The sequence below is a fragment of the Leguminivora glycinivorella genome, chromosome 11 (assembly GCF_023078275.1).
Source record: "Leguminivora glycinivorella isolate SPB_JAAS2020 chromosome 11, LegGlyc_1.1, whole genome shotgun sequence".
Classification (NCBI taxonomy): Eukaryota; Metazoa; Arthropoda; class Insecta; order Lepidoptera; family Tortricidae; genus Leguminivora; species Leguminivora glycinivorella.
The window spans coordinates 22735166-22758013 of NC_062981.1; the positions used below are offsets into that span (position 1 = coordinate 22735166).

Genomic DNA, 22848 nt, shown 5'->3' on the forward strand with positions numbered 1-22848 from the left:
CATCATCATCCTCCTTGCGTTATCCCGGCATTTGCCACGGCTCATCGGAGCCTGGGGTCCGCTTTGACAACTAATCCCAATATTTGGCGTAGGCTCTAGTTTTTACGAAAGCGACTGCCATCTAACCTTCCAACCCGAAGGTTAACTAGACGTAATTGGAATTTGTCCGGTTTCCTCACGATGTATCCCTTGACCGAAAAGCGACTGGCAAATAAGAAATGACATTTTGCACATAAGTTTCGAAAAACTCAATGGTGCGAGCCGGGGTTCGAACCCGCGACCTCCGGAACGAAAGTCGCACGCACTTACATAGCTACTTATACGAGATTCCAACACGAAGGGTAACTAGGCCTTATTAGTCCGGTTTCCTCACGATGTTTTCCTTCACCGAAAAGCGACTGGCAAATATCAAATGACTTTTCGCACATAAGTTCCGAAAAACTCATAGGTACGAGCCGGGGTTCGAACCCGCGACCTCCGGATCGAAAGTCGCATGCTTTTACCGCTAGACCACCAGCGCTTGTCGGAGGACTGTTTTTTAACCCCCGACGCAAAAACGACGGGGTGTTATAAGTTTGACGTGTCTGTCTGTCTGTTTGTCTGTCTGTCTGTGTGTGTGTCTGTCTGTGGCATCGTAGCTCCCGAACGGATGAACCAATTTAGATTTAGTTTTTTTTTGTCTGAAAACTGAGTTCGTCGGGAGTGTTCTTAGCCATGTTTCGTGAAAATCGGTCTACAATGTCGCAGTCGGGGGTTTTTTCAAAATTTTAATTATGTGTTTAGGTTATCCTGTGAACATTGTGAGGCCTGTTGTATTGTATGGATCTGAATGCTGGGCGACAAAGGTGGAGGATGAAAGGAGAGTGCAAGTAGCTGAAATGAGAATGTTGAGATGGATGTGTGGAGTGACCAGAATGGATCGGATCAGGAATGAGTATATTAGGGGAAGTTTGAAAGTTGCGCCTATAACGGAAAAGATGAGGAGTGGCAGGTTGGCGTAGTTCGGTCATGTAATGAGGAGGGATGAATGTCATATAGGCAAAAGAATGTTGGAGATGAAGGTTGATGGATGGAGAGGGGTAAACCCAAACAACGCTGGATGGATTGTGTGAAAGAGGATATGAGGAAGGAAGATGTGAGTGTTGAGATGACGAAAGATAGAGGAGAATGGAAGAGGAAGACGTGTTGTACCGACCCCACATAACGTGGGATAAGGGTAGGAGGAAGAAGAAGAAGTTATCCTGTGAACATAATATGACTAACCTCTTTCTCAGGGCGCGCGTCGTGTATCTTGTCCCGCAGCGCTACCAGCTCCAGCGGCCAGCTGGAGAGCTCAGCGTCGGGATCCGAAAGCAGCACCTGCGACATACACCTTATTAGTCAAAAGATTGAGAGCACATTCAATTATGGGTACTTCATCGGGTTTCTTTTTTTACACTGTAAATTGGCTTACTCTTGACCACAGACTAGCCAAAGGCAAAGACGTGGCATACGATGGAGTGAGCTCGCCCAGAAGATGCCTGTTTCAATGATTATCCCATCTTATTAATCTTATTTTTTATGCTACGTCGATCGCAAACAAGCACGCGACCTGTCTGATGGCGACCAGTCTTCGTGTATCTTAAACAGGGTGTCCACTACTAAACCCAAAAAAAATTCCCTGACTTTTCCCTGACTTTCCATGACCATTTAAGAAAATTTCCCTGACCAAATTTTCATTCTATGATGACATTTTTACCAATTTTGCTTAGGGTAGCAAAAAAATGTTTTTTTTTCTGTCTTGAAAAAAAAAACCTAAAAAAAAAGCAGTTTGTCCGTCTTTCATGGCAAAACGGAGCGACGAATTGACGTGGTTTTTTAAGTGGAGATAGTTGAAGGGATGGAGAGTGACATAGGCTACTTTTTGTCTCTTTCTAACGAAGCGAAGCTGCGGGCAAAAAGCTAGTACTTATATACCTACGTTTTTTTATCTTTAGGTTAACTATTAAACTTCAATTTCTGGTTTTATAAAACGAAACTTAACGAAATCTGTAGTTGGTAGTTATCACTATTTATTTTTGGCTACACCAGTTGCCGGCCCGTGCACTCTTATTAGGGTAGAGCGAGTTTGGATAATCTGCAATAGAAAAAAATATCGCGAGCGCAGCGAGCGCGAAAATTTTTCCCCTCTTATACGTCCCTGGGGCTGATAGTAGTTATTATGTACAAAAAATAACAAACAAAACGGAGTACCGAAGTAACGAGGTACTATCAGGGCAGAATCAGGAAAGCAAAAGCTTGAAATGAAAACGAGATTTCGAGCGTAGTGAGCGCGAAATATTGACTAATATAAGAAGTATTACATAGGTATTACCCATGTAGAAATAGTAAACGCGAGCGAAGCGAGCGCGAAATTTTTTCTCTGTTGTCAGCGTCGGGATGCCCATTTAGGTGTTTTGCCACTAAGTACATGCCTTTATGTCTCCAAGTAATTTAAAGTTTTCTCATCGTCACGCTTACTATCCTCCTATGCTCCTTTGACTCATACAAAATTGCGCCTCTATGTGACGTTTTGCGCCATTGGCTTTATGAGGAACTCCGCTTTGGATTATCGGATAGATACTTAGAATTTGGACAGCGACGTAACTTTGTCTTTGTCGTTCGGCCTCGCAACGTGGTTCATCAAGGGCTTGAATCCCCCTTTCACATCGCCCTAGCAAAACCACTACCTTATGAATGTTGTACATGGTGACATTGAGGTGCAACTTTCCAGTTAATCTGAATCACAATAACTGAATTTATTCCCTACCCCCCCTCGCCATTTTGGAATATGTGGGTAGGGCACGCAATGTAAAAAAAAATATCTGGATTTTTCCACATTTACGATTTTGGGCCGGACAGATTAAGGTCAGCTAGAGCATGAAGATATTGAAGATATCCCTCAATCCCTCATTCATATCATCACTGGGATGTAGGGCAGGTACTATATTTGTCAAAAAAGTCTAAACAGACAATTATAAGTTGCCTTACAATCACTACTAGGAAGATCATTGCTGTCATGGATGTGGCCAACCCAAGAAATCATATTATTTTTTCAATACTTTTTAATTTTTTTTTCTTGGTGTCAAATTTTTCCCTGACCTCCAAATCATTTCCCTGACTTTCCATGACCACTATGAGCTTCCCTGACTTTTCCCTGACTTTCCAGAAAGTGGACACCCTGTTAAACCTAAATAATGTGTCACATACGCGTTGCCTAACATCCCGCACCATCATCGACTTATTGTTGAAGACCTATTCTAAATAGGCTACTTGCATCCTAGTCAAATCAGCTTCTTTTTAAGAACTGTAAAAACGAATTTGAACGTCTTGCTAATATGGAATTTATATGAAATCGAATTGAGTGATGTCACGGTCAACTCAGTTACTTTATTTATATATTTCTACCTGACTTATTAAATAGAAATTGGATTAAAAAATAACTTCAGTCCATTAGTCTTCAGTCATATAATTATCTGCTGCTTTATTTCGTACATGGTATAAAATATTTTATTTTAACTACAGTCAAGTTGCCTATTACTCGGATAATTTTTTAGCCTCAGTAGTGAGCTTCCTGAGCGAAACATGCAATAAAACATTTATTTACACGATAGTCAGGTCAATTTAAAATGCACTCTAACTTTATCACTGCATACGAGCATTACCCCCTTATTCATAAACGTACTGTAAAGTTATCAAGCCGTTAAAGTTCGTTTGTCCTTTTCTATCACACCAATACGTCGGAAAGGGACAAACGAACTTTATAGGATTGATAACTTTAGAGTACGTTTATGAATAAGGAGGTTAAACTTTAACATACCATCATTTTTTTTTCATAAATATTATTGAACACACACCGATATTATCCGCGTATCTTACAGGTTTAGTTAAGTGTATGTTTTGTTGTTAATTATTATAATTTTTAATATGTTAATTATTAATATGTGATTCCTATAATAACCGCTGGACTACAGGTACAGTCAACAACACAGCTGTGAGTACAAAGTGCCAAAATATGTATACACACCGTAAGGTACAGGCAATAAAGTTCTGTATACATATTTTTAGCACTTTGTATTCACAGCTGTGTTGTTGACTGTACCATAGCCAGAAAATTTAAAAACAGACAAATTTCAGAAAGCTTAAAATAATGTGAATGTTGCTTATTTTCTACATCCTCGTGAGGCTCAAAATGTATATTAAAATGTTATTTATCGATGATATATGGCAAATATATCGCTATGTGGCAAAATATATCGCTCTCGCATAGGTCTCTTTAGTCATCAAAAGCGATGTCTCTCGGACATTACACCTTCAATCGTCTGAAATAGACTAAGGCCAGTAGTATAGTAGTAATATTAAATTTATGGAACTCAAACGAAGGTTGCAATATCACAAATCGTATATCCACTTCCGGTCTCATGTCATGGTCCTTTCGTATCATAATTAGGTCTTTCAGTAAGTATGACAAATTGATGCGAGTAGCGAATTTACTCAATACAATACCTACAACATAATTAGGTACTTATAGTTGTCATTCAGATATTAGTGTGTCCAACGTGCTTAAAAATATCTTAACTCGGGACTTTCATGACTCGCTAATAGAAACTTTTTAAGTATTTGTAGATACCTTAGCCGATCCGATATATATAAATAAAATAAAATAAAATAAATAAATAAATATTGGGGGACACCTTACACAGATCAACTTAGCCCCAAACTAAGCAAAGCTTGTACTATGGGGTGCTAAGCGACGATATACATACTTAAATAGATAAATACATACTTATATACATAGAAAACATCCATGACTCAGGAACAAATATCTGTGCTCATCACACAAATAAATGCCCTTACCGGGATTCGAACCCAGGACCGCGGCTCAGCAGGCAGGGTCACTACCGACTGAGCCAGACCGGTCGTCAATATATATTAGAAATATTAGCTACATTACCTATTATTGACATAAAAACTTACAAGTAACAAATCAGCCATTCCAAAAACCACTTTTTCACTAGACAATTTAACACTATCCATCAATACACAAACTGTCACATAAAATCACGTCTCGATATCACAAGAATAGTCACCACACTGGCGGTAAACATGGCCTGTGTGACCCCCTTATCATATCAGTAGACACTTGGCCATATTCACAGGAAAGTTCTGACAAAAGAAATCCATTTCAAAATGTATTATTGCACCAATTTAAAAATAAACTGTCTAATGCACGAAATTGGCAAAATAAGTCACGTCTTGTTATCTCCAAAATCAAAACCACACTGGTTGTAAATAATTATGGACAGTTTGACCAAGGGGATCATATCAGTAAACTTGTTATAGACACAATAGGATCCTGACAATATGATGGCAAAACAAAGTCATTTGCTAATGTATTTGTTTCACGATTTAAGGAAAATAACTGTTTAGTTACCAGTGCACAGTGGCACAATGAGGATATGGAAACTTAAACTAATTAACTATATTTAGTTCAGTTATAACACAATAAAATTCAAATAATGAGTGATTTCGATTTAACAAATAAGTGTTATTTTTAACGCTGTTTTATCAGCATGGGTGGACTATGCTTTTTCATATTCATCACCTTATCCGTAATTTTATTATTAGAGATGCAACGAATAGTTGTTTGGCCGTATACCGGATACCGAATATTCGGCCTAACCATCGGCCGAATATTCGGTATCCGGCCGCCGAATATTCAGACAGCAGAATTTTACCTACAATACCTACAATTTAAGCAAGGAGCGTGCGCGTCGTGCAGGTTTTGACTTGTTTCGTAGTGAACTTTGCACGGAGTCCGTTTTTGTTTAAATGTTAATTTTTTTTTATAATAATAAAGGGCTATGATTATAAGTATTATAACCGTAACTGTTTTTCTTTTACATTTAATTTGTTTACTCCAAAATCATTCAATCAAAAATAGCACATCCGGTATCCGGCCAGATAGTACGTCACTATCCGGTATCCGGCCGAATATTAAAATAAGGGCCGAATAGGCCGGATACCGAATAGTAACCGATTTAGATATTCGGTGCATCTCTAATTATTATAATGTCCTATACTTAAAATAATAGTATTTTATGCAGTGCACAAAATAAAGCACCACATAACTAGACGAACAATATGGACTATAGTTATGTTTAACCATATTTTCTATTTAATAAGTCAAAGACGGGTCTCTATTGGTTCCCATAATTTTTTTAGTCCGATTTTTACAATCCATAACGTTGATAGTCATAATTTTTAATAGTCATATTATCATTAGTCATAAAGTTGAATGTCAGAAATTGGAGGTCAGATTTTTGCAAGTCATCATTATTGTTAGTCATAAACATTATTTGGCATAATAATCAAATTGCATTTTGTATTATGGACATAATGTTGAAAGCAATAAACATGTTTATCATAATTGTCGTAAAGTATATTTTCGCAAGTAATAATGATTACTGTCCACATTAACTTTAATCATAACATTCAATGGGATCTATATTATTTTTCATTATAAGGAACACAAGGTAACTAACGAACCTACCCGAGAAATGAAAATTTTCTCGTTGGGCTCACTGATTTTCTCGCCATTTCGTCTTTTACATGTTATGTGTTTAATTTTTTCATGTCGCTTTTAAGAATATTAGGCCCCGCCAGCGATTCGACGAAGCCCCGCTATGCGGGGCTCCTATTTCTGCTCTGAATGACACAAGGTAACTAACGAACCTACCCGAGAAATGAAAATTTTCTCGTTGGGCTCACTGATTTTCCCGCCATTTCGTCTTTTAAATGTTATGTGTTTTATTTTTTCATGTTGCTTTTAAAAGTATTAGGCCCCGCCAGCGATTCGACGGAGCCTCGCTATGCGGGGCTCCTATTTTTGCTCTGAATGACACAAGGTAACTAGCGAACCTAGCTGAGAAATGAGGATTAAAATACTCAATGAGCTTACTGATTTTCCCGCCATTTCTTCCTTTCCATGCTGATTTTTGTAGTATTCGGCTTCGTCAACGAGTAGAAGGGGGGCAGGGGTCCTATTTCCGTTCTAATGGACGCGAGGTAAATGCGGACTACCAATAAAGTCATAAGGTATAATGTATCGATTGTCCACATTTTCGTTAGTCATAATTTGGTTTTTCTCAAAAACGCGTAACTTTTCAGGATTGCCATAAAACAAACCCAACCTAACCTATCTATAGGTGACCCTAATGAAACCGTTTCAGAATTATGACTAATGATAATCTGGCTAACAAAGGGATCCGTTTTAAATGTTATATTCATCAACTTTCTTGATTCTAAGATTATAGTAATTCTATAATATGGGTTGTTAACGTTAGAACTATTAAAAGTTATTCGTAACAAAGATTATGACTTATGAGGTTTATGCCTTAAAACTGTATGCAGAACAATCAGTAGGGCTTCAAAAAATATGCCTAGTAATATTTCTGGATAATTATTGTTATGCCTTTCAATTTTATACTCATCAACTTTATGACTTTTAAGGTTATGGCATCCAATATTATGGGTTGTTAATGTTAGTACCATTAAGCATTATTCGTAACAAAAATTATGACTAGTGATGTTTATGACCACAAAATATATGAATAACAACTTATGACTAACGAAATTCTGACCAAAAAGTTTATGGGAAAGAAAGGGGTCCCGTCAAAGACAAATAAAGTATGTAAATGAATTGACCGTGACGTCACTCCTCAGTAATTCATAGTAATTCCATATTAGCAAATCGTTTTGACAGTTCTTAAAAAGAAGCTGATTTGTCTAGTAGGAAACTAGCCTATTGTCTAGCGCACTAGATCAATGAGACCCGACCCCAAGTAGATGGGATTAAGGGAAAGAAAAAGAAGAAGACCTACGACATTCTGTTTATAAGCCGTATCACAGCCGAAGAACCTACTCAAATTCCCAAATATTACACGCCATCTCAACACCCAATAAAAAAATCCACGGCGGTAGACAGCGCGGTGTCAAAAACGCGGTCAGACGCGCGGGAAATGTCCCCCAAGCGCTGGCGGAGAGCCATCGATGGCATCGATTCGGTGAGCGGAGAGTGTGAGTAACAAGTATTATTAGACAAGTGTGGACATTTGGTTTATGGAGTCTGTTAACTGACTTTTACCCGATCGCGGAACAATGGGAAACTTACGTTAGTCTAGAATATTCCAGAGTAAAAAAATTATATGAGATGTGATACTTCGCAGCCCGTGAGCTTTGTGTGGCCTTACCACACGCAACATTCATTCTGTATTAAACCTGAAATCGTGCGGAGTTAATTTCGTTTTATTTAATCCGAATATGTTTAGTTCGTAGTTTGGTTTGGGCTGTAAGTGATAGTATAATTACGTATGACCAAAACAGTTACAGTAATTTAAGATTTAGATTAAGTATATAGGTATTAAGTTTAGATATAGATTTTACCTATCTCATATCTTTGTATTCACTGTGTTGTGGCAATAAACGAATCTTCTTTCTTTCTTTCTTTCTAATATTTCGACACGTTAAAACATACTTATAATCGCAAATTAATCTTTTTTGCCGACGTTTAGACGCAACATTTTGTAGATTCCGTAACTTCATTTCATATTCCCTCTAAATAGTCTAAATACTCTAAATCCACATATCGTATAGTTCGCCCCCTTGAAAAAAGCTCTTGCTCTATAAGTTAGAATGCTTTTTAACAGTTGCCTCCAACCAAGGTGACGACCAGAGCAATAAAACGCTTGAGCTCGCGTTATCATTTTTCTATTGTCTTTCACGGAGTGAGCCGAGACCTATAATGCAAGTAGTAAACCCACATAAAGGAAAGTGGATATGGGTCTCGGCTCACTCCGTGCAAGACAATAGAAAAATGATAACGCGAACTCAAGCGTTTTATTGCCCTGGTCGTAACTTTGGTTGGGGGCAACTATAATATGTTAAAAAGCATTCTAATGAGTCTAAGTGCGTTTTCACATTATCCGATCCGATATCGGATGTAGGACCGATATCCCATATATGTAAGCCGCCATCTTTGATTTTTACTATTAAAATTCTTCCAACATCCGATATCGGTTTAATATGTAGTCATACGCTATTAAGTCCCGACTTTAAAAATAATTATCCGATATCGGATCGGATAATGTGAAATACACTAACGACGTACGGTTAGATTTCCTCTAAGTAGACACCCAATCCCTGTTAAGTTTGTAGATAGGAGGCTCCGTTATCTATATTGTTGACCTCGAAACAGGTCATTGTAATGCACTGATCAAACTCGCATTGATAATGCACGAATCTAACACCTATCAATGAGGGTTTTCTGAATCGTTATATTCGCCAAGCGGCGATACCAGGGGCGTGCACTCCGCAATTCTATCGCCGCGCTACAAGTACATGCCAGCGGCCGCGAGTTCGCGGCCCATTCACTGGTGACGACCTTCGCGCGGCACAATAGAATTCAATGTTGGCTGCTCGCGTGCGGTCCGTTTGTTAATGTAGGTAAGAATTTAGAATGGCGGCATTTTGTGAACGTCAAAGCAGTGAGCCTTCTGTACTTGTTCTATTATATATTCTGTGGCGATACTGAGGCAGCAGGTCTTTCTGACAACAAACTGCGAAATCCACTAATGAAATAAATATCGATATACTCGGTGTTTATTTTCATTCTCTAGGCTACTAGGTTTTTTACAATATGTATATAAAAATAAAATATAAACACACAAAACAGTACAAAACATATACACATTATAAAAAACCTAACATAGGGTGCCGCCAGCAGCGGGGCAGGGCCCAAGCTGCCGGTGGTTAGGGCTGCAGAGAGAGGAACCGTCGGACTATCCGCGCCGTGTCCAAGATCACCGCCTTCTGCATCTGATCCTTGATCCAGCCACCTAGCGAGAGTCTCTTAAGATGTTGGTCGAGACTCTTCGCTATGAATCTTCGCTGAAACACTATCAGAACATTCGGAACAATGATCGTCGAATCAACATCCCACATGGCAGTTATCTCGTGAGCCAAGTCTAGGTACTCACTGGACTACATATACTTATCAATTTATGATGGGTGGATTTTGAAGTTTGCTGTTGAAAACACAGCCTGGCGAAAATAACGATTCAGAAAACCCTCATTGAAATATCATCAGGTAAGTACGTGAAATAACTTCTTAAATCCTAATAAGTTTTGAGTCTAAATGATCAAAATTTCTGTTTAAGGCACTGGTCCCACCGCGAGCTAGTAAGCTGTGAGCTATCGGCTATAAAAACGAGCAAATGATAATCACTCCCGTACAAATAAAAGAGACACGGCGATATCTCTTTTATTTACACGGGAGTGATTGTCTTTTGTTCGTTTTTATAGCCGATAGCTCGCGGTAGGACCAGTGCCCTAAGGATTTGAGCTAAAGATTAAAATATATTTCATTCACGTATTAAAAAAACTCAATTTGATAAGCCGAAGCCCAACTCCAACTTCCTGCTAAGCTAAACAGTATCTATCTATGAGTATAGATGCTCAGTTATGAGAGTTCGAATGCGGATATAAAAAAAGTTGATATACTACAAACACACGAATATCAAACACCTTATCTCTTGGAAACTGTACCGACACATGTCAATATTGACATTGACAGTATAATGTCAATAGAAGTTTTCACAGCGTATATTCTGGAGCCTCCATGTGTGTACAATTTAAATAAGTTAGATATTTTGTTAGTTTATATTTTTAATTTCATAAAAGCAAATTAAAATCATTTCCCATTTATAATATTATTTTATATCAGAAAAAACTTACTCGTCGCTTATAGAAGAATAGGTGATTACGATCAGGCATAACTCCACATTTTATGTCCACTACTATTCATTAGGCCTACAACAATTCGATTATTTAAAGTCCAAAATTATAACTATCAATTCACTATTTTACACAAACACTAAAATATCTAAACACTATAAAGTACTAATCCTCATTTTATAATCATAAGTAAAAATCACACAAAAAATTAAACCCACTTTTTAAAATTCTTAATTCCATTGTCTCTTTCAATTAAAAAAAAAAAAAAACTTCAAACCCAAAACGTTCCAAATTCAAAAAGCACCGCATTCCATTTTCAACCGTCACACACTACTATAACGTCTTCAATGAACTTATAAAAACTCGTTATTCTCAAAACCGAAACGCGCTAACAGCCAGAACGGATCCATTTTAATTCGAACTGTGTTTTTTTATTCTAAAGTTGTGAATGAAACCGCGTAGTTTTAAAGAAGAGTAGTCCGGTCAATTTGGCAGTGTGTTGAGGACTAAGCCTTGTTCTATTTGCCGGGGTATTCGTGCACTTTCCTCGCTGGCTGCACGCCAGCGAAGACGCGGAAACTAGCCACTTCTCCGCGGGAGAACAGCTTAATAAAAAACTTTCTTATAATCAGCTAGCAGAAATGGCAATCGTTGACGCTAAAATCTGATCGAAACTCATTCTGGCTCAGTCGCGCCAATACGGAAGAGCGATAGAGATAACGATATTATCGTAAGCGTTTCTGCCTTTGGCTATGTACCCTGGTGTACACTTTTGAGCAGTAATTTTCCGAAACCCGGTAACAATTTCGAAAATTTTACAAAAAGTGAACGAAGAAAAAGTATGCATTTTTCGAACCGGATCACTTTTCACTAGAATTTGTTGACAAAATACACTAATTCAACTACTTGCATATTTCCAGGAAAACATCAGGACAGCCATTGGCAAAAACCTGGATGATGCTCAGTTTAAGCCTCTTCGCAGATGGGCCATTTTTTTTTCAAATTTTCATATGGTTTCCACTCAGAATCGCGAGCTATTTCAATCCTAATAGGAGAAAAAAAGTGTCAACAGGTTTTTATCTTATTCCGTTACCATTTTTTCATACATTGTATGGTGGTAACGAAATGGAAAGTTTGAAAAATGTATGGAAATCTTGGGACATATTTTTCTCCTATTATGATCGAAAGACCTTGCGACTCTGAGTACAAATCGCGTAAACCATACCCATGTCACAAAAAAAGTGGGGTGGACAACTTTGAAAAAAAAATGACCCAGTGGTTGTGATTCTATTACAGAAAAAAATATGAATCAAACGTTATGTGACTGATTTTCCTGTGTCTTATTGGCAATCTCAATAAAATTTTCTGTTTTAAGGTTACACAATATGGAGTTGTCACCAGCAAGCGACGTCAAAAATACAATAGATTCAGGGCCAGAATTCTGCCTTTGACCTCGTTCGGGCCTTCCACGCGAAGGTCGGCCCTCGACCTTCGCAGAGCGTCTATTTGCGAACTTGCGGACAGCTTTTAGCACGTGTATTAGTGTGTGCGAGTTTTGTTATCTTGCAGTTAGTTTTTACACACGCGCCGGTGGCATATAAACAGGAATTTTGAAATGTTTTTTTGAAGTTAAAGCAGGGGCGGTTCACTCTGCCATTCTATCGCAGCGCTACAAGTAAATGTCGGCGGCCGCGAGTTCGCGGCCCTTTCACTGGTGACGACCTTCGCGCGGTGCAATAAAATTCAATGTCAGCTGCTCGCGTGCGGTCCGTTTGTTAATGTAGGTAAAAATTTAGAATGGCGGAATTTTGTGAACATCAAAGGAGTGAGCCTTCTATACTTGTACTATTATATATTGTGTGGTTAAAGATAAAAAAAAGGGTAAGTTAAATAAAACAAGGCTTCATTAAATGTAATGTTAAGTTTACCCACATATAAGTATTGGCTATTGTATTTGAATGTTTTTCATGTCATGTAAACGTTTGTATATTTCATTGTACCTGTAAAATAGTTCTTGTGGCCTACTGAATAACTGTATGTATTTTTTCCAGTGAATTGTTAGTTAATTTTGGAAAATTAGTGCCTATGCCAAATAAGAAGGTAAAGGTTCTCGAAGGTCTAAAATGGTCTTGAGGACTAAGCTCCTATTTTTATAGGATGCAAAAACCCAATACTGACAAAAACATATTGAGAAAAGTTTTCGACAAGCAATACGTTGGGCCGATAACACACACCGAGTAACAAAACAAAATAAAATCTCAGCAGATCTTCTACCCTTATACAACTTTTCTTCCTCTTCCATTCTTGTCTATCTTTCGTCATCTCAACATTCACTTCTTTTTTTTCTCATATCCTCAGCGAAATCTTAGCACATACTGAGTTATAATCAAAGACATATGTAACTCCATTTAGACAGATAAAGTCTAAGAAAAAAAATGTACCTCGGCAGCATAAAGAAAAAGGCACGGCGGTGTAGATGGCATTACACCTTTGGGGGACGCTCGGCTAGATGTCGCTAATACTAATATTTGGCATTTTAACACTTACCAAGCTAAGAATATGGGTCAAAACTGAGGTTCAAAGTTTTAAGCCTGTCTCGAGAGATGGCAGTCCATGTACACATTTTACTTTGACAGTAACTCTCTATAATACTCAATCCTCTTTGGTTATAATGAATGAAGTATCTACGTCATTTCTCTCATCATCACTCTTAACCCAATAAACTAATTTACTGCAACATCGACAAATATGTGAATATTAATATCCTTATTACAATGAAATAGGGAGCAAAATTGACGATATATTTTTGGTTTCAAAAATAATTTTCCACTTTTGCGCAAAAACTCATAAATCAAATATATTTACGCTGTAAAAGTGCTAACACTGTTATTGTTCAACTTTCGTATGAATATCGGTTTTTTAAAGAAACAACACTATTTTGTCTTTAGCTTCCGGTGTGTTTAGCCCGGCACTAATCATTTCCGGTAGCCATTACCTCACATTCTTTTCGCTCTCGATCTAACTTGCGAACGCGTCGCTGCATTAAAATTGCCATTTATTGCTAATTAAATAGTTAAAGTCACATTTTCCCAACAATTATCGTTAAATTAAGTTTAAACTCAGTGCTAGTCACATTATCAAAGTGGACAGGAAGAAAGCTCTGCTCCAAGAACAGTTCTGGGCTCGAGGAGACGGTAAGCCGGGCCCGCACGTGCGCCTTGCATACCAAGGCTGATGGTAAGCGAGCTGAAACCAACCCACTGGAACCTCATGCTAAAAGGTATGTGACATATGCACTGTTTTTTCCCCAGTAAGTTTTTGTTTAAAGCATTAAATTTCGAATTATCTTTGTCAATTTCGTCTTAAAGATATTTTATTAAATTACAGTCCGCTCAATTAGTTCATCATTAAACATTTGGTCCTTCGAGCCGGATCCGTTGAAAAGTTACCTATTTTTAGTAAAATATCAAATTTGTCGTGTCGTAATATTTTTCTAATAAATTGGTGGGTAAAACTTTAATTCTCGATTCGGTTAATGGCTGACCGGAAGTGTGACTTTTATAGTAGAATTTAGTTAGGTTGGTAGCAGTGTGACAGTTCGTTCAATCCGCTCATCTCGTTCGGTCTTAGTCTATGCTTTGGTGTATGGCAACAATTCGGTTGTCATCTCATCTGTCATTGTCAAAGTCAACAAGTTAATTTTATTGAGTAACGTAAACTGTTTATTTATATTTTCGTTCTCGTTTTTCGATAAATCAACAGTGATTATTACGTGAAAAATGTCGGACATTGATGTGAGCAATAGAGACGTTGACATGGATAGGGTTGAACGCAATTACGCGGTTATGCGGTTAGAGTTAATCTTTGATTGTATAGATTTAGAGGGTTATGCCGCGGCCGACTTAAACCCAATAGTTGAAGACTTTCATCGTGCCCAAAAGGCTATAATGAAGAAAACAAAGGATGTAAATACGGAGTTCTCGGTTACTGTCGATTTTGAACAAAAAGTAAAGTCAATCTTGACAAGGTTAAGGAAAGCTGAGCCTGTCATTACAAGCAAACATGAAACTGTTGACAAACATGATAGTAGTGATAATAATTCAGCGAAGTTACCTAAAATTGTTGTGAAACCATTTGATGGCTCCTTGCACAATTGGTTGTCATTTAAGGAACTCTTTGATTCCTTAATTCATAAAAGGAATATTTCGAACATTGAAAAGCTGCATTATCTTATGACATCGTGTCAAGGTAAGGCTTTAGATTTGATTAAGAATTACCCAATTTCGGACAACAGTTACATGGATGCTTACAATGCTTTAAACAAGTTTTACAATAGAAAACGGCAAATTGCCTTTGGGTACTATGAAAAGATTTTACTTTGTGAACAGGTGAAGACCAAGTCTTCAACTGAATTAGAAAAAGTTCATCGTGTTTTTAGAGAAACATTACAAGTGTTAGAAAGATTCGACTTACCCGATAAAAACTTTATGTTATTTCATCTGTTGTGGGGAAAATTGGACAAGGCGACTCGGGAGGCCTTCCTCCTCGAGTTCAATTCCAATGAAATTCCAAAGTTTGAATTGCTACAAGAGTTTGTTGAAAAACAAGTCCGCGCTCTGGAAGTAACGGAGGTTAAGCCCGTAACAAGTGCCATTAAAGGTAAAGGCAAGGTAACACTAGTTGCCACACAACAAAATATATGTGTTTTCTGTACTGAACTGCATAACTTAGAAAATTGTAAAAAATTTAAAGTTTTAGACACTTCGGAGCGGTTCAAGGTGGTGAAAAACAAGGGCTTGTGTGTTTGTTGTTTCTCCAAAACTCATAAAGTTAAACAATGTCGATCGGATTGTCGGTGCAGTATATGCGGTTGTTCCCACAACACTTTATTACACTTTGGAAAAGGGAACCGGCTTCGCCAGAGGCTGAACCAGCACCTCAGCCAACGGTGAGCGGTTTAAATAGCAAAGTGACTTTGACGTCGGTCCAAAGTAATGGATTAGTTTTATTTGCTACTGCTCGGGTAGCTGTTCGGGATAGTTCAGGTAATTATCAAATAGCTCGTGCTCTTTTGGACGGTGCTAGTGGTGTCAATTTTATTTCACATGACTGTGCTCGAAGATTAGGTTTACAGGTAGATGATACTAGCGAGCCAATTACTGGAATTGGACTATCTGAAGTTGCACCTAAGGGTATGTTATCATGCTCTGTTAAACCTATTGGATCAGAAATGGTTAATTTTGACTTCCAAGCGTCAGTGCTTCCAGTTATCTGTCCGGAGCAACCATACTATAGAGTCAATACATCGGAATGGCATCACATTCAAGGTCTACCTCTCGCTGACCCTGACTTTGCGAAGCCGGGCCCAATAGATTTACTCTTAAATGCAGAGATCTTTGCATCTTCCATTTTAAGTGGTAAGAAGGAGGGCCGGAAGGGTCAGTCAAAGGCTTTGGAGACTGTTTTCGGATGGGTTCTGATGGGTGACTGTTATGCCTCTCGTACACAATCTTTCACTAATTGTCGGAAAGATTGTTTTTTCGTGTCGAATGCTTCACAATCAAACTTGTCGCTGTCGTTGGATGATTCTCTTAAAAGGTTCTGGGAACTAGAAAATATTTGTGGTCCGAGTAAACCTATCTTGTCGAAAGAGGATCAACTATGTGAAGATAACTTCCGTGCAAATTATTGTCGCACGAGTGAAGGCCGGTTCGAGGTACCTCTACCTTTCGTCGATCCTTCGAACAAGCCTACCTTTTCGCACACTCGTGAAATTGCAATGCGGAGATTTTTTTCGTTGGAACGCAAGCTTACAAAGCATGCGGATTTTCGTAAAGCTTATGCCTCCTTTATGGAAGAGTATGAGGTCAGTGGTCATATGGAGCAGGTTGCGCCGCCTGTCTCTAGTGTCGGGAATTTTAATTACATCCCACATCATGGTATTTTGCGCCCCGAATCTGTCAGTACACCTCTGAGAGCCGTTTTTGACGCAAGTTGTCGTGACAGCAATGGGATTTCGCTTAATGATACACTACTAGCTGGACCTAAGTTACAAACTAATATTTTTGATGTCCTTACTAGGTTTCGATGGCATAAAATAGTCTTTACGGGTGACATAAAGGCCATGTATCGTCAAATCCTCGTGCCAAACGAGGACGCTGAGTATCAGCGGATATTGTGGCGACCTTCGACTGACGGCCCAGTTAAAGACTATCGTTTGCGGACGGTAACTTATGGTGTGAAATCGGCTCCGTATCAAGCTTTGCGCACAATAGCACAGATAGCGGAGGAGACTGCTGACTCCTATCCTGAAGGGTCACAAGTGCTTGGGAGAGACATTTATGTTGATGATGTCGTGACAGGCGCTGACTCTATTGAGCAAGCTTTAAAAATTAGATCAGATTTATCTGAAATTTTGTCGTCGGGTGGGTTCCATTTGAGAAAATGGACCTCCAACCATAAAGGTTTTATCGTTGACCTTCCATCTTCTGAGTTGTATTCGAGTGATTTTAAACATTTTGATGAACTTTCGGATTTGTCCCTTAAAATATTGGGATTGTTATGGCGTCCACAAACAGATTCGTTCCAATTTGAGGTTGCAACACCACGTGATCAGAAATGTACTAAACGTACTATTTTATCGAATATAGCGCGCATATATGACCCGCTAGGATTCTTATGTCCTGTCACGTTTCACGCTAAATATTTAATGCAGGTCTTGTGGTCATCTGGGGTGCAATGGGACGATGATGTTCCAGAAGCAATCACATCAGAATGGATGAAATTTACCGATCAACTTCCGTCGTTGAAATCTGTCGTTATTCCCCGTCGCATCATCCATTCGTTTGTTTCATTACAATTGCATGGATTTTGTGATGCGTCGGAGCGTGGTTACGCTGCTGTCGTCTTCTGTCGTGTCGATGACACACAAGGCTCTACTTTTGTAGAGCTTTGCTGTGCCAAAAGTAAGGTTGCGCCTCTGCGTAAATTATCAATTCCTCGATTGGAACTGCAGGCTGCCGTGTTGTTGGCAGACCTGATGCAGTCAACACAAGAGGCATTAAAACCTCTCTATGTTGTTCAGGAAATATTTGCATGGTCAGACTCGACCGTAACGTTAGCTTGGATCAAGTCGTGCCCTTCACGCTGGAAAACATTTGTTGCAAATCGTGTGAGCCATATCCAGGATCTTGTTGCTCCTGATCGCTGGCGTCACGTCAGTACACACCACAATCCTGCTGATGCAGGATCCAGGGGGTTACTGCCTGAAGATTTGGTAGAGTGTGATATTTGGTGGAAGGGTCCGTCGTGGTTGGTAAAGGAAGAGAAGGATTGGCCTTGCTCACCTTTGCACGATCCAAGCAATGACTGTATTGTAGAGGAACAACGTATTTGTAGCTTACTCGTGACGGCCGATCCTAACTTAATTGATGAAGTCCTTAGCAGGTTCTCCTCGCTTTTCACATTAAAGCGTGTGTTAGCCTACTGTTTCCGTTTTTTACGGTCAGCTAAGGATGGAAAAGTTGTCGGATCTCTACAGTCAGCTGAAACCACTGCAGCTCTCATGTTTTTAGTAAAACATGTGCAGCTCACTTCGTTCAGTGTAGAGATCAATCAATTAAGGGAGGATCGTTTGAACGCATTGCCAAAGGGTTTGCGCAAGCTTTCATTATTCATTGACAGTCAGGGTATTGTCAGGGTGGGCGGTCGCTTGGCAAATTCTCCTATTAAATTTTCTGTCAAACATCCCATTTTATTGCCTCGCTCCCACCGACTCACTCTTTTAATAATTGACGAATATCATAAAAGATTTTTACATCCAGGTGCCCAAACTTTACAAAATTTACTTGCGCAAACGTTTTGGATTTTGTCGCCAAAACGAGCAATTCAGGCAGTGATTGGAGGCTGCGTGAAATGCTTTCGTGCCAATCCCTCTGCGGCATCTCCGCCGCTTATGGGAAATTTGCCTACCTTTCGCGTCTCGCAAATTAAACCTTTTTCGAGTGTCGCCATTGATTATGGAGGACCATTTGATATCGCTTTCGGTCGTGGCCGTGGTGCGAAAACGTACAAAGGTTACATCTGTGTTTTTGTATGTACTAGTACCAAAGCCATTCACATAGAGCTTGCTTCAGAGTTGTCGACAGAAGCTTTCCTCTGTGTTCTTAAACGGTTTGTCGCTCGTCGTGGTCGATGCAGTAACATTGTCTCTGACCAGGGTAGGAATTTTGTGGGCGCTAGTAATTATCTTGGTTCACTCATGAAAGGTGCTGCTGATGCCCAAGAAATTAAATTCTCGTTTAACCCTCCGGGTACGCCTCATTTTAACGGATTAGCTGAAGCCGGGATACGCTCGGTTAAGACTCACCTCGCACGGGTTGTAGGTAATCAAAGGTTAACCTTCGAGGAATTTTATACAATTCTGACTCAGATTGAGTCTATGCTCAACTCTCGTCCATTGACACCTCTTAGCTCGGATCCTAGTGATCTCTCAGCCTTAACTCCAGGCCATTTTTTAACTCTGGAACCGTTGTCGATTGTCCCAGAGGAAAATCTTGTAGATAAAAAAGTAAGTGTCTGTAATCGTTGGAAAATGATACAGAAAATGCATCAAGACTTCTGGCGTAGATGGCACGCTGAGTACGTCCATACTCTACAACAGAGGACGAAATGGAATAAAGTAAATACAAACATTGTCGTTGGTTCCTTGGTCTTGTTGATTAACGAACAGACAAGCCCTTTAAAATGGCCCCTTGGGCGCATCGTTGCTTTACATCCCGGAGTTGACGGTGTCTGTAGAGTGGTCACAATTCAAACTGCCACTGGTCAGTACAGAAGACCAGTTGTGAAGCTGTGTCCTTTACCACTTTCAAATTAACTTTCGTCGTTCTAGTATTATCACTTAGTTTAACATTATAGTTTTTAAGTAGTTTGTCGAACTCTAGCACTATTTGTAGAGTAAATATTGCATATTTAGGTGAGCGGTATGTTCAACTTTCGTATGAATATCGGTTTTTTAAAGAAACAACACTATTTTGTCTTTAGCTTCCGGTGTGTTTAGCCCGGCACTAATCATTTCCGGTAGCCATTACCTCACATTCTTTTCGCTCTCGATCTAACTTGCGAACGCGTCGCTGCATTAAAATTGCCATTTATTGCTAATTAAATAGTTAAAGTCACATTTTCCCAACAATTATCGTTAAATTAAGTTTAAACTCAGTGCTAGTCACATTATCAAAGTGGACAGGAAGAAAGCTCTGCTCCAAGAACAGTTCTGGGCTCGAGGAGACGGTAAGCCGGGCCCGCACGTGCGCCTTGCATACCAAGGCTGATGGTAAGCGAGCTGAAACCAACCCACTGGAACCTCATGCTAAAAGGTATGTGACATATGCACTGTTTTTTCCCCAGTAAGTTTTTGTTTAAAGCATTAAATTTCGAATTATCTTTGTCAATTTCGTCTTAAAGATATTTTATTAAATTACAGTCCGCTCAATTAGTTCATCATTAAACAGTTATTATGCCAAAAGCTCAAATCATTATATTGTAGCAAAGAAATTTTAAGTACATAAGAATAAGGTTCTTGTTCTAATTTTAGTACATTTTGATTTTACACTTAATATTAGCAAGAAAATTAACTTTTCATAATCTTAGATTTGCGCAAAATCAATTTAAACCTAACGCATACGGAATAAAGTGCATTTTTAAACGGCTTGGAAAGATCCTTGTGTTTATAGTTCATAGCAGTTTTATAGTGTATTAATAAGATTGATTGCTTCTATTGCGTCAGGAGGAATAAATATTTACATGTTGTATGGTTATAACGGAAGTACCTACACCTGGTCGATGGTTAACCATTTCCATGTAAACGGCCTGTGTGGTGACGGGTTAAGAATTTCACCACCCCCTTTCTTCCCGTGGGTGTCGTAGAAGGCGACTATGGGATATGGGTTAAATTGTGGCGTAGGCGAGAGGCTGGCAACCTGTCACTGCAATGTCACAGTTTCGTTTTCTGTCAACCCCTTATTTGCCAAGAGTGGCACTGAAGCTTTAGTAGTTTCATGTGTTCTGCCTACCCCTTTATGGGATACAGGCGTGATTGTATGTATGTAAACGGTAGTGGTGAGCAGATGACACATGTTGCATACACCGTATTTGTTTTGTTTTCCGTTAAATTCGACACGCAGTTAGGTATGAACCTACACATATCAAGCTAAGAATACGGGCCAAATTGTCAAAACTGAGGTTCAAAAGTTTTAAGCTTGTGTCGAGAGATGGCAGTCTATGCACTGTGATTATGATTACAAATTTTACTTTGACAGTAACTCTCTATAATACTGGATCCTCTTTGGTTGAGGGCAAGTATACACAGTATAGTTCGACACGTATAGTATAAATACCTGTATTTGTTCCTGCAGCTGCTGTATAACCTCCTGTTTGGCTTGCTCCAGGCGCTCCTCAAACGCGGCGTCCTTTACGGCGTTAGTAGCACACGGTTAGTGCAATCCATGCAAAAGACAGATATCTATTTACAATCTTGTTGCAGGGAGAGGGGTGGACCGTTCCCAAAATTTTGAGAGGGGTTTAGTACCAGGTCGAGTCTGAATTGTCATAAGTTTTGCAAATAATACAATAAGGAAGTTTTTCGTTCATTATTCACGCAGGCGGAACGTGAGTTATAGAAAAATCGTTCTCCCAAAGGAATAATGAAATTTCTTGTACCATATTTAACTTTTTTACATCTATTGACATATTTTTTACACTGCGAGTGTGATGAAAAACATTGTGTGTAACTCGGGGAGTATGAATATTACTAACTCGAGTCTTTAAATCGCTCCAGCAAGCCGTCGCGATTTAACTTACTCTTATTAGTAATATTCAACTTCCTCCCCTTGTTGCACAATCTACTATTATCTCATTAATAGGGGTGGCTCTCTTGGTTCACAGTTTCAAGTCATAATGTGTCGTTTGGCCACTATTCAATAGTAAGAAAAATAGTATAGTCACCCTTCGGGTTGGAAGGTCAGATGGCAGTGGCTTTCGTAAAACTAGTGTCTACGCCAAATGGGATTAGTTGTCAAAGCGGAGTTCAGGCTCTCATGAGCCGTGGCAAATGCCGGGATAACGCAAGGAGGATGATGATGATTCACTTACAAAGGTCTTATTATTCATTTGTTTGTTTTTGCCTTACCTTCTATGTAAGGCGCTGATCACACTGGTCACCAAAAGCGACGAGCTATGCAATAGTAACGAATAAAAGATCGCGCCCGTGTAAATAAAAGAGAGAGCGACGAACAACAACTCGCTCGCGAGTCTCTTTTATTTACATGTAAGCGACTACCTTTTGTAGTATTGGTAGTAGTAGTAATCACTTTATTGTATACAACAGTTTATATACAATTTGTATCTCTGTACCTGGACCGGGAAACGTGCAAACGGGCGGTGCAGATTCTGTCTAGAGTCTGAACAAACGCCCCTGCACATCCTGGCAGAGTGCCCCTCTCTAATACACCCAGAGGATGTGAGGTATCTCGATCTCAAAAAGATACAACAAATCTTCGAATTTGTAGGACTTGATCGAGAGTTGTAGTAGGTGGCGATCACAATAGATCAGAAATGGTCGCAGTGATACATAAGGCGCTCTGAAGCCTTACGAATCCCCTAAGCAAGAGAAACAAGAGCGTGTCGGGCCACGCTCAGTGTAGGGTTCCGTAGTTTTCCGTATTTTTCTCAAAAACTACTGAACCTATCAAGTTCAAAACAATTTTCCTAGAAAGTCTTTATAAAGTTCTACTTTTGTGATTTTTTTCATATTTTTAAACATATGGTTCAAAAGTTAGAGGGGGGACGCACTTTTTTTTCCTTTAGGAGCGATTATTTCCGAAAATATTAATATTATCAAAAAACGATCTTAGTAAACCCTTATTCATTTTTAAATACCTATCCAACAATATGTCACACATTGGGGTTGGAATGAAAAAAAATATCAGCCCCCACTTTACATGTAGGGGGGGTACCCTAATAAAAATTTTTTTTCCA

The 22848-nt window shown here is 39.0% G+C and overlaps 1 protein-coding gene across 1 annotated transcript in view; it reads right to left on the minus strand.

Moving 5' to 3' along the window:
- LOC125230867 (rootletin-like) overlaps positions 1-22848 on the minus strand; it is a 105288-nt gene that overhangs the window by 72744 nt on the left and 9696 nt on the right. The window contains exons 7-8 of the mRNA XM_048136120.1: positions 21210-21281; positions 1264-1359 (exon numbers count right to left, since the gene is read on the minus strand). Of these exons, the coding sequence (XP_047992077.1) occupies positions 1264-1359; positions 21210-21281 (168 nt within the window). The remainder of the gene's footprint in view (positions 1-1263; positions 1360-21209; positions 21282-22848) is intronic.